This window comes from Numenius arquata, chromosome 11 (assembly GCF_964106895.1).
Source record: "Numenius arquata chromosome 11, bNumArq3.hap1.1, whole genome shotgun sequence".
Lineage (NCBI taxonomy): Eukaryota > Metazoa > Chordata > Aves > Charadriiformes > Scolopacidae > Numenius > Numenius arquata.
This window is the reverse complement of record NC_133586.1, coordinates 22,774,821-22,787,093: the sequence shown is the minus strand read 5'-3', so window position 1 is coordinate 22,787,093 and position 12,273 is coordinate 22,774,821. Positions and strand designations below refer to the sequence as shown.

Sequence of the window (12,273 nt, the reverse complement as noted above, 5' to 3'; positions counted from 1 at the left end):
TGAACTTCTGCCTGGAGGGTCTCGATGCAATTATAGTCTGGTTCTGAGGCAGAACAACCTATTTTCCCTTCACGTTTCCCTCACATTTTGTCGCTCCCCACAAGCTCTGCACCACTCTTTACTCACAGGTGGCACCGAGGGCCTTCCCTCCGTGCTGGGGTGATAGAACCCCTCAGGAAGGCTCTACGCCCCCACCTCCACCACACGTCCCGGCCACCCCACGGCGCCCAGACCTGGTGGTTCGGTAGCGGGAAGAAGCCGGTAAACTCCCTCCTTTTCCCCTCCTCCTCCTCCTCCTGCCACACTCAAGATGGCGCCGCGCCGCACTCAAGATGGCGCTGGCGGGCTGAAGGGGAGTCGCGCACTCAAGATGGCTCCCGGCGCGGCGAAGGGGAGATGGCGGCGGCGGCCGCGCAGGCGCGGCGCCCCGTGCGTCACGCGGCGCGGCGTGACGCGCCGTGCGTGCGCGGCGCGCGGTGACGGAGCGGGTCGGCCGCGTCCCTTTGTTGGCGGCGGCTGAGGCGCGGCGGGGCCGGGGCCGGCGGGGCGGGGGGGGGCCGCCGCCACCGCCGCTTCTTCAGCGCCCTCGCCATGGACTCGGACGAGGGTTACAACTACGAGTTCGACGAGGACGAGGAGTGCAGCGAGGACAGCGGCGCGGAAGAGGACGAGGAGGAGGACGAGCCCGACGATAACCTGGACCTGGGCGAGGTGGAGCTGGTGGAGCCCGGGCTGCGCGTCGGCGGGGAGCGCGACGGGCTGTTAGGCGGTGAAACGGGAGGGCTGGGCCCCGGCAGCGGCGGCGGTGGAGGCGGCCTGGGCGGCGGGCCGGGCCCCGGCGGCGGCGGCGGCCCCGAGCAGGAGGAGGATTATCGCTACGAGGTGCTGACAGCCGAGCAGATCCTGCAGCACATGGTGGAGTGTATCCGCGAGGTCAACGAGGTCATCCAGGTGAGACACCCCACCCTCCCCCCTGCACCGGTACCGGGACCCTGGAGGGGGACGGGGACACGGAGAGAGGGGGTGGAGGCCCGCGCCGCCAACGGGCCTCGCCTGAGGGGCGCCGGGCCCGGCCCTGCCGCGGCCTAACCCCCCCCCCCCTCCTCACACACGCATACTCCGAGGGAGCCCCTCGCCCCTCCCCGGGGGAAGAAAGGGGGGTCCTCGGTACCCCTTTCCCCGGGGGAGGCCGCTCGGGGCAGGCCGGGAGCTTGCTTCCTGCCGTGGAAGCGTCGGGAATGAGGCCCTGGGCTTTAAAAAGGCTCCTCGTTCTTTGTGTGGTTTCCAGGGAATCTGTGTGTTGCCTTTCTCGCCCTCCGTCCTCACGCTGGCTGGGGGCGTGGGGGTGTGTGTGTTTGAGCCCCTACAGTTCCTCGGGTAAGCCGGTGGGTCCATGGCGAGCTCTGGAATTCGAGGGGAGGCAGCCAGGCACCACTCTGGCTTTGCTGCCGTCTCCCTTCCCTCCCTTCCCCCTGCCCCGCCACATACAAACACTCCTTCTCGTGAGGTTGAATCTCGTCGTGTTCCTTTTCAGCACAGACCAGGAAGGATTCAAGCAATTGCTTCGAATCGGTAACTTTTTTACCCCCGGTTTTTAAGCACGCTGCTTAAAAATTGAAATGGAGTTCAAAACAACGTTTACTGCTTGCAGATGAAAGTATCTAAGTCTTATCTGTTGGCTCTTGAGCTTTTGGAAAATATCAAGCCACTGAAACTATTTCACATCCCTTTCTAAATGTTTATGGCAAGGTTTTGCTCCAGCTTCCCGTAAAGTTTCTGATGCCGTTCACTTTTTCTGCAGGTGACCAGAGTGCGTGGGTTTTCTTTTGTTCCCGTTTACTTGATGTTATTCAGAGTTATAGCAAGTATATAGAAAACACTTTTCCTTTTCCAATATGCAATCAGGAGTAGTGAAATCTATGGATGTTAAGTACTGAAGGGCATACAGTGCCCAGAAAGCAGTTGTTTTGCTGCTTGTGTGTATTTCTGGCATTGCTAAATCTGTTTAAATACGAGGTAGTTCAGTGAATGCATTTGCCCAGCTATTCAGTGCTCTACAGTAGCCATAATAGCAGCTTTAAAATGTTGCTTTATGTGCTGTAAATCCACTGTAGTTTATATGGAGCTTGATGCAAACAACTGTAAAAATATTTGCTTACTAAATTAGTAAATGGCATTTCTTGAGTCAAATTAAAGTTTATGACTTTAATAATAGCGCTGTATATGTAAAGCTGAATAAAGGAGTCTTGTCTAGATTAGCTGATTACCCTGCAGTTAAAGAAGATCTTATGGTTAAGTACAGATGCTTCTTTGCTACCAGTTATTGATCCTAATATAGGGAGGGAAGCAAATGGCAAGTAGGCACATAAACAGTTGGTAACTTAAAGTTTTCACTCGTTGAAATAACGATTGAAGTGATGAGTCTGTATTTAATGACTAAAACCGTGAAAATCACGATCTGTACTGATTGTATTGAACAGCTTCTACCATTTGTCCTGTCTTTGCACAAGTAAAAGTGGTGGGAAAGTTCCTGCCAGTGAGGAGTAGCGGGTGTTTCTGCTCGTGCATTTTCCTGACCCGGTGGAATGGTGGACTTGCCTACATGTTCTTCATGAGCTCATTTCTTAGACAAAGTCCTGGTTTCTGGTCTGTGTGGTTCCCCCCTCCTCCCCCCTTTTATTCTGCCCTTGAGCTGTACCACTTGTGTGCTTGACCTCCGAGTTGCACAACCAGTGGAAAGAAGTTGAGGTAGGTCAAGAGACCCCCTCTTCTGCTCCTTTCTCTGGCGTGGTGGTGGGAGATCTGACCCTGTGGTGGACTTGGCTGCATCGGGCTCTGCAGAAGCCTTGCAACCATCTACATGGAACCGCTGCGGCTGCCTGTCGTGCTTTAGTTCCTTGCGTTAGGTTTGCAGTAGTTATTCTTGGTTTAACAGAGCAGAGTGCGGAAAGCCAGTTTGTTCACAATGTCCTGGGTAAACTGAGGACCTAAAATCAGCTTAAGCCCTGGAATGTGTCAGAAGAGGGTAGAAAAACATTCAGTTGCTCTGAATTGCTTTTAAATGCCAGCTTACTGCCATTAGATTTCCAGGCTGTTCAGAGGTAAGTTAACCCAATTCAGTTGATGCCACAGTATTTGCTCATCCCAGCTTCTGTTGCTGGTGGTGAAATCTTCCAGGGCTCTGTTCTGTTTATTTCCTTGCTTCTGGCGCCCAACCAGGATTGCTGCTGCTGCTTTTCTGGTTCAGTAAACCTTTTCTGGAGTCACATTGGCTCAGGATCCTGCTGCGGATCCTCAGTTGCAGTGCTGTGATTCACTTGTTCCAGCTGAGTACTGGGGTGGCTTTGGTCTCTGTGTGTCCATGTTGGGTTCTCGGTATTGGAGGATGATGGTTGTGGTTATGTTTCTTAGTGCTTGGGAACTTGTTCAAGCGAGGATGTAATGCAGAGGTACCCCATACCCGAAAACTTCAGCTGTAGGTCTTGCGTCCTCTAATCAGCAAAACTACTGTTTTCTGATCAGAAACAAGGTATCAATAGGATTTTGTTTTTTTCAGTTGATATCTTTGCAGCAGCAGCGAAAGGAAAAGGTATCAATGAGCCATGAAGTGTCTGCAAGGGGATATCTGAGCTGTGGCAGGTATAACTGTCCGTATTGAATGGCCTTTGTCCCTGTTAAAATGCTGTGTTTGAACAGTTTATTAGCCGATAGTAATAGTGGTCAAAGGGACTGAATTAAATTTATTCTCCTGTCCCTGTGGTCATTTCTGAATACAAGCTGTATATGAAAAACATGAACTTCTCAGGACAGGGATTTGATCTAATGAAGACTTTGCAGAAGTAGTAGCTGACTTGGGGTGAATTTACTGGTTAGAGAGGCTGTAATTCGCACTGTAGCCTGTAACGGGCACTTGAAGATGGCCTCTTGGCACCAAACTGTTACTTTTTTTTTTATCGCTTGGTCTTCTAAGACCACTGAAATTTGCAGTGAACTCGGGAGTTTTCAGAATGACTCTGATATTCAGGATATTTTGTGTTTATTCTTTCTTGTCTGAGCAGAAGTCGGATTTCAGGTGTTTAATGTTTTTTGCAAAGTATTCAGCACTTTTGCTCATAATCTGGCAACAAGAATTCCCCTTCCTCCCTGAATGCAAAACTAGGGGTATGAATAAGTCCCTTAACCTGGTGCTGTTGATTTGCTGGGAATTCTATACCCTGCCTCAGATCAGAGCATGGCTTCCATTATGTCACAGTAATTACACAGAGAATCATTTGACATGTGTTCCCCGTGGTGCAAGTTTGTGCTATTTCAGTATTTCTGAGTTGGCTTCACTTCCCCTTTTCGGTCACCTTTTTCTGGAGCATTCCAATGACATCATTGTGATGTCACTGACCATTGTCATTCTTTCTGGACTTTGTAATGGTGAGGTGTTGAAAATACTGAGATGAAACTCTGAAGTAGTTGATATTTTAAAACAAAGTGCACAAAAAGGGAGTTGAGCCTTTTCTTTTTTTCCCCGCCCTGCAGCAGGGAGGAGGATCCTGGATGCGGAGGTCTTGAGCATGTTGAGCTTCAAGCCTGGGCTTTTCTCTTGGAGGGAGGTGGCATCACTGAATCCAATAAAAGTTAATCCAGCTCACAAATACCTTTTCTCTTTACTGTAGCCTTTAAAATATGATTCTTCAGAGTAGAACAGGTAAGAATTGTAGAATTTGGTGAGAACCTGGCCCAGGTTGCCCAGAGAAGCTGTGTCTGCCCCATCCCTGGAGGTGTTTTCAAGACCAGGTTGGACGGGGCTTTGAGCAACCTGGTCTGGTGGGAGGTGTCCCCGCCCAGGGCAGGGGGTGGGACTGGATGGTCCTTAAGGTCCCTTCCAACTCTAACCATTCTATGATTCTAATTTTAGACATTTTAGTATTTGAAATGTCTGTGTAACATCAGACCATTTGTACCAAATGTTGGTTTCTTGTTTAGATGACAAAGCTGGATGACTTCGTTGGAAGTAAGGTAACCAGGTAAGAGCTTTTCCCTTAAAATAAGCCGAAACCCCAGGCCACCCCTAAATTACAGTGCTGCATTTGTTAAATCTGTTGAGGAGAAGTGTTTTGGAGAGGCCGGCGGAGCTGAAGCGGTGCAGATACCCCCCTGGAATGCTGCAGCCCTGCTGTTAAATAGCCCTCTGTTATGGCAAGTGGAAACCAACCCATTGTTGCTTGGCAAAAAGGGTTTTATTAAACAGTGGCTTTGGACAAAACGTACTGATTCCCAGCCGTAACTTAGGGAATTTGTGGTGTAACTCGGTGCTATGGGCAGTACGTCCCAAATACGTTGTCCAAATGGGAATGACTTGCCAGTGAGCACCAGGAATTGCTGCTGTCGTACGGGGTCGTGCTTAAAATTGTATTTAATGTTAGAAATGACATCTTGAAGACTCGGAGTACTTGAAGCTGCTTGACGAGCATTAGGTGGGAGTCTGTGGGTGGCAGCGCTTCGGGCTGATGCTTCTTGCGTTCGGGTCCGCTTGCGCTGCTGGCACGAGGCGGGTTTGCCACCCTCCAACTTACTGTGTGGCTACTTATTTGATAATAAAATCCTTGGTGGGGCCCTAAATGTTATGATGCTGGAAGGAAATGCTTTGTTAAACTCCATGTTTCTGTCACGTGGTGTTTATAAGGTGTTTCATTATAGGAGGAATGCATTTAATATTTCTGAGGAATGGAGTAAACTTCGCTGTGACAAAACATTCCTGAAATCTCGTATAAGCAATCGCTGCAAGGCTTTTGGAAATGCCGTGGTATCTGTTCGCTGGTTGCCAAGGCATGTAATTCTGAATATAATAGACTTTTTTTTTTTTTTTAGAATTATTACAAATTTCAGTGTTACCAGGGAGGAGAGTCTTGTTCTATCTGTTGAGTCTCCAGGGTAATTTAAACTTTGTACTTAAATGACCCGTTTGCTCAGTGCTTTAGATTTCTGTTAGGCCAAATGTAAACCTCATGGCTGGCCATGAGTGAAAAAAAAAATAAATTGATGCTGGTTTCTTTTGTTTCAACATAATTTTGCAAAAATCATAACACGGCAGCCTTCTCCCGGGGGCCTTGCGGATGCAGGTGGGGGCTGACGTGTATTGGGGAAACTTTCAAAGTGAAACTGAAAACACTCTTTTATTGTTTTTAGCTGCTCTTAAACATTTGTTTCAGAAAGTGAGAAACAAACAATAAATACGGTTATTGCTATTCCCTGTGGGTTTAATTTATTGAGCAGGACCATACTTGCCATGCAAAGCAGGTGTGTTATTTCTGCTGTAAGTTGGTAACTGGTGTGCCCCAGAGAAGTAGTAATTGAGCCTGCAGCATTCGGGGTCCTTGATGTGAAACAATAGCTGTTTCTGGGTGTTAAAGGAATCATTAAAAATGAAACTATGGCTTACACTTTTATACTTATCTCAAGATCTGACTCCTTAGTTTTAGCCTTGCCTGACTTAAAGTTCGTGATCGGAAATAAGACCCAATCCTCTGCTGCTCTTTGTGTTGCTGTGATATGATGTAGAAGGACAGGCCAGTCCTGTGTCCGTGCAGAAATATTTCCCGCTTCTTGTTTAGCACTGGCTGGCAAGCAACATTAAATTTAGGAGCACGGTGCACGGAATTTCAGTCTGACGCTCTCTGCTTCTTGTGTTTAAAACTGAGACCTGGAGGGCTTTAAAATTTGTGCAAAGTGATGCTGTTCACTCCTAAGTTAAAAGTATCTCCCTGTAAAGCACCTCCCCAAGTGACCGTGGCACCTATTGAATTGTTTTCAATCTTCTGTTTTGAAAATAATTTCTTTTCCTCTTTACTCTATGAATGAGATAAACAACAATGTGGTTCTGCTGCTCGGAGTCAGAGGTAATAGAGCAATTCAAGGAAGCAATTGGTAAACTCCAAGCTGCGCTGGTGTTATAATAGTGTTTATAATAGTGCTTTAATAGTCAAGGTTTTCATACAGAAATCATTTGTAGGAGCCTTTTCTTTCTTGTGAGTGTAGCTGTTTGGTCTTTCCTAAGCAGAGGGACATTTTGAATCGTTGGTAACTGGGAAAAGAACCCCAAGTTTGTCACTTCCCATGGGAAGTAACTGTGAAGGCTGAAAGTCCTCTCCATGTGGTTCACCCTGCAACTTACCTGTTCGGGGTTGTGCTTCCAGTCCCTTGGACTTCTATTACTTTTGCAGTTAGAGGGATCTAAAAATATTGCAAGTGATGCTTTCTCTTATTTGTGGCTGGATTATTGGCAGCCGTAAAGAGTGTGTGGAGGCTTGTGTGTGTATATATAGGCATATAATGCTGCTGAATTTCATGAAGTCATTCAGGAGCTTCAACTGCAAGAAAATTGTAGCCTCGTTTATTGTAAAACACGCGGAGGGTTTGTAGCTACTCAGTTATGCCAAATGGTACGTTTGAGTGTGGCCCAGAATACAGATGTCTGCACGTTTGAGAGCGCTCTGCTGAGCTCCTGGAAGGTATTGGTGGAGGAGGCTCCAGCGCAACCAAGACGTGACCAATTCTACGTGAGCTGGAGGAAAAAAAAATACCATATTTTAATTTGATAATGAAAATTCTGCTTCACCATTCCAGGTGTTTGCTCTTGGGAAGGTTGAAAACTTTGAGTTTGTCTGGCCTGTATCTGATTCCTCAGCTTTTGATCTTGAGCTGTGATGGAAATACTGTTTAAATGAATGCTTTGAAAACTGCTGTGGGAGGCTTCCTCTGTAGTTGAGTTTCACACGTAGCTTACTTTGCACTTCACAAATCAGTGCCTTTTTAGAATTTGAAATGTCCATATAGCTACAGACACTCTTTCCAAAGAGGTCCCTTGTTTACACGACACAGCAGTGCTGAGTAATTATTTTTGGTATTCAGAGTAGTTCTTTGTGGTGAGTGTTTGAACCACTCTATGTACGTAATGCTCAAACATAACTCTCTGCGTCACGTCTCTTGCCTGTTTTTGGAGACTTGAGAACTTTCGCCAAATGTCAGGAATCCTTTCAGATCCAAACTTTCAACAGTATCAAAGTCGCTTGGAACAAGGAAGAATCTAACAAGGCATATAAATACTTCTCAAAATTAATTTGTTTCTTCCCCTTGTAGCTCAGCTGCCTGCGTCTTTGCATGTTACAGAATCATGGAATGGTTTTGGTTGGAAGGGACCTTAAAGCCCATCCATCCCACCCCCTGCCCTGGGCAGGGACACCTCCCACCAGACCAGGTTGCTCAAAGCCCCATCCATCCTGGCCTTGAGCCCCTCCAGGGATGGGGCAGCCACAGCTTCTCTGGGCAACCTGGGCCAGGGTCTCACCACCCTTATGGCAAAGAATTTCTTCCTGAGATCTCATCTCAATTTCCCCTCTTTCAGTTTAAAACTATTCCCCCTCGTCCTATCACTACACTCCCTCATAAAGAGTCCTTGTGCAAGCATGTTGGCCATTGTGGTGCCTTTTGGCAGTGCTACTGGTCCTGCCAGCTGTTTCGGGTAGCGTTTGAGCGCTGGTGGGGCAGCTGGTTGAGAGGCATTGCCACTGCCTAGTGAAGAAGAAAGAGAAAACTGAAAGAACTGGCTTAGGAGGGACATATGCACCCCTTTGGTGGCCCTCCCTTTGGACAAGCATGGAGCCCAGACAGCTTCAGTGGCACGCGCTACTTCTCCATGACCGTGTTATGAAGTTCTTCCCTTCCAGTGTTTTTTAAAGCATTCTTGGCTTTGTATCTTCCTCAGTTAAAGCTTTTACATCCCAGAGCACCGTGTGCCACCTTTCATTTCTAGGGACGAGCAGTGCAAGGATCCTGTCTTGGCCATCTGCTTCAAAAAAATAGGTCTTCTGGGAAAGTACCTGTGGCTGAAACATAAAGGTGTGAAAGAGAAAAAGTTTTTCTTATGACTGACTTGATTCTCTGCCTGACTTCCCGGTCTGAGGCACCCTCCGCGTTCTGGGACACCCTGAACGTGCCTTTACAGGTGGGGAAGGGTGTGTGTTAATTCACAGAAGATCAAGCTTTTGATTGCTTTGTGGTTTGAGGAATTTGGGAGCTGGAGGGAGCTAATCCCCAACGTTGGAAACGAAAAGCTTGGATATTTGCTTATTGCCTTTACAACCCTTCAGAAAAATTCTCTGTGCTTGATGGAGTGATGTTTTGTGTGTTATTTCACCATCCCTCTGTTTTCCAGTGGATAAGTAGAAGTTCCTGCTCAGAAGGATTCTGCTTGGGCGCAGTTGAAGTCCTCTTGAAGTGGAGAATGTGCACTAAAAATATAGAACCAGAAGAGTCAGTGTAATTGCACCTGAAAATAGCTAACAGGCAAAATAACTGACTTTGGGTGTTAGTTCAAAGATTATTTTTTTTTTTAAACTTACGTCTGCCTATTCCTAAAGAGAAAGCATGAAGAGACTTTCTTCCAAGATAAAGAATTGAAAATGTGAAGTGGTTCTGAAGGTTTCCGTGTTCTGCCTGGTGTTGGAGAGCTGGGTCGGCCTCTGGAGGAGTGTGGTGAGTGAGCCCTGTGAGCGTACAAAGCTGGGAAGCTGCATTTCACCTGTTTACTTTAGCAAAACCTTTTCAGAGCCACAGAGGAAGTAGCTGGTATTTGAACAAGTCCATTATATAAAAATCACGGCAGGACACACTTGATTTTACCCTTCCCGTGCCGCTTTGATGTGTGCGTGTGGAACCTGGTGAAATAGTTACTGTGTGGTGAAGTACTTCACTCTGGGTAACTTCCTTTTAGGGTTTTTCTTTGGTTTTCTGAGCGAAGGCAGTACAGGCTGTTGGTGGTAGGCTCCTGTTGCTGCTTGGCTTGAAACAAAACGCAAGCTTTAGGTGTCTGGGTGTGTAATACTCACCCCAAACACTGCTTTTCTGAGATGCAGGGGTGTATAGGCATGTGCACCCGTAACCTGCAATAGGGGCAGATGTTTGCAGGGCCAGATAAAGAACGGGATCAGTGAACTCTGATTAAAGGGGCCTCCTCTCTGCTCTTGCTGGTCAGCCACTGGTTGACCCTTGCTTTGCTGTATTTGCCAGAAGTGATGGTGGTAGAATTGCTCAACTCCCTACTGTCAGCAAAAGACATTCACGTGTATCTACACAATGGTTTTGTGGCCTGTTTTGGGCACACCTATAATTATAGGTGCGTATTTTAACTTTAGAAAGAGCTCCGGATAGTGTGGTTTGGTTTTTTTTTTTTTTCCAAAACTGATCCCCTCTGCAGCTGATAGCTTTGGATTGAGAGTGTTCTTGTGTAATAAAATACAAATGCAATCAGCATTCCTTTGTCTGGCAGATAGAAATGCGGAGAGGGATTAGGGGAAAACAGGAGAATTCACATAAGTAAACAGTCTCCCCTGCGATGAGCTTTCCTGTGTGGGAAGAAGAACTTCAGAATAAGTTAACTCCTAATAATCTCCATCCAAGTCAGGCTCAAGGATCTGAGAAATTGAGAGGTGGAAGGAATGGTCTGGAAAGAAGAGGAGTTAAGGACCTCTTCTGGGAAGAGAGGGGAATGTGTGGGAGAGCTGTGTCTCAGGGGGGTGACCAAAGGAGAAGCCTGGCAAGGTTAGACTCCAGAGGAGGTGCTCAGAAGTGACCCAGCTTTGCGGCTGAACAGCAACTTTTAATTAAAAAGATAGGAAGAAGAACACCCCAACGCTTTATTAGCAGCTTCATTTCTCTTCTGGGAACTCTGACAGGCTCTAGTAAGCCCGGACCATAAGTCCTTGTCTTAAAGTGAAGGAAAGAATTAGGGTTCTTGTTCTGCGTTTCTGTGACTAAGTGATCCTAATAGATGCTGTTCATGTGTAGTCTGAGTTTGTGTGAAGTGGAAGGTGTTTGGGGTAAAAGCCCATCTAGTATGCACGCAGGAAAATAACACTTTCGAAGTACTGTGGAGATCTGACATCTTTGTTTTGGTAGTTAGTAATACTTCTGTATTCTAAGCTGCAATCTCAGCAAATTGAGGTGGTATTCTTTGATTTATACACATTTTATATATGCATTAGCATGTTTTGTAATGATCCTTCACTTTGTTTTATGTGTTAAAAAGATGTGTTTGAAACTTTCTTATTTGTAGGCTAGGAGAGCTGAAATTAACACTTGAAAGTGTACTCTGCTCTATTTTTATGTTGGGTAATGAGGGTTGATAGTAAATGCAAGCGTAGTTCTGTATGACAGCAAAGATTGAGTAGGATGTGATACAGGTCTTGGACATTTGCGGTTTAGAAACGTGAGATACTTTGTCTTCAATGGGGAATTCTGTATTGAGGTATTGGAAATGGGTTCAGAAATTGTATGGAAACTGGTATGATGCTTGAGAGCCTGGTCAAATGCTTGCTTCTTGACTGGCTTTCTCAATTTCTGAATCTCTCACCTACTTTGTGTCGTTAATCCGCATTGGCGGTTACTGTTTGGGAACTAACTTTGTGTATCTGAAGCTTATTTTTCAGCTGGGATGAGAGCTTCTGGGAGGGCACCAGAGTGCCCAGGCTTGGAGCCGTCTTCAGGGATGCCTGGGATGGCTGATCCTGCAACTATCTGGAGGGAGGGAGCTTGGAGATGTTTGGGATCTCTCTGTCATTCTTGCGTACCCTGGTGTAATTCCCCTGAATTCGCTGTCCTGTTATCACTTACCAGGGTCTCTCTGCAGGCAGTGCTGTGATTTGCATGAGGATGGGTGCCTCTAAGTGCACTTAATTATCTGCCAGTCATTACTGTAACTATTCATATTGCCAGCCTTCACATCAGTTATAAAGCAGGACTGATGAGGTGGGTTTTTTCTCTTACAGAAGCCTGGTGTCTGATGATTAATATTTAAACAGGAAAGGAACAAGGGATATCCTTGTCAGCTAGTGCACGGTCCATACAAAAATAGGTTTATTTCCTATTCCCCATGGAAAGGGACATGCTCCAGGTGCTTTGGAGGGTCTGCTGCACAGACTTGCTGGTTGAACTCAACTGCTTTAGAAACAATTCTGAGCGTGGGTTTGTGTAGAGGCGAGTCTTTAAACCCCTTAAGTGAGAAAATGGTGAAAAAGTTGGAAGTTTCCTATTCTCCCTCACTGCTTGTACAATTTGTGTTTTGTTATTGAATCCCAATAGAGTATTTTCTCTTAATTTGAGGGAGCCCAGGTAGTTGGTTAAAAATACATGCAGCAGTTAAGAGACTGCAGTTACAATTTTAGGTATATCTTGGTAAAGGATGGGAATGAGAACGAGCAAGAGAATTGCTGAACTCTTCCTGCCTCC

General features: G+C 46.5%; 1 protein-coding gene across 1 annotated transcript in view; it reads left to right on the top strand.

Annotated features, from left to right (window-relative positions):
• Nucleotides 1-548: 548 nt before the first annotated feature.
• ARIH1 (ariadne RBR E3 ubiquitin protein ligase 1) overlaps nucleotides 549-12,273 on the top strand; it is a 63,438-nt gene continuing 51,713 nt past the window's right edge. Inside the window, exon 1 of the mRNA XM_074155453.1 lies at nucleotides 549-951. Coding sequence (XP_074011554.1) covers nucleotides 592-951 — 360 coding nt within the window. The 5' untranslated portion in view covers nucleotides 549-591. The remainder of the gene's footprint in view (nucleotides 952-12,273) is intronic.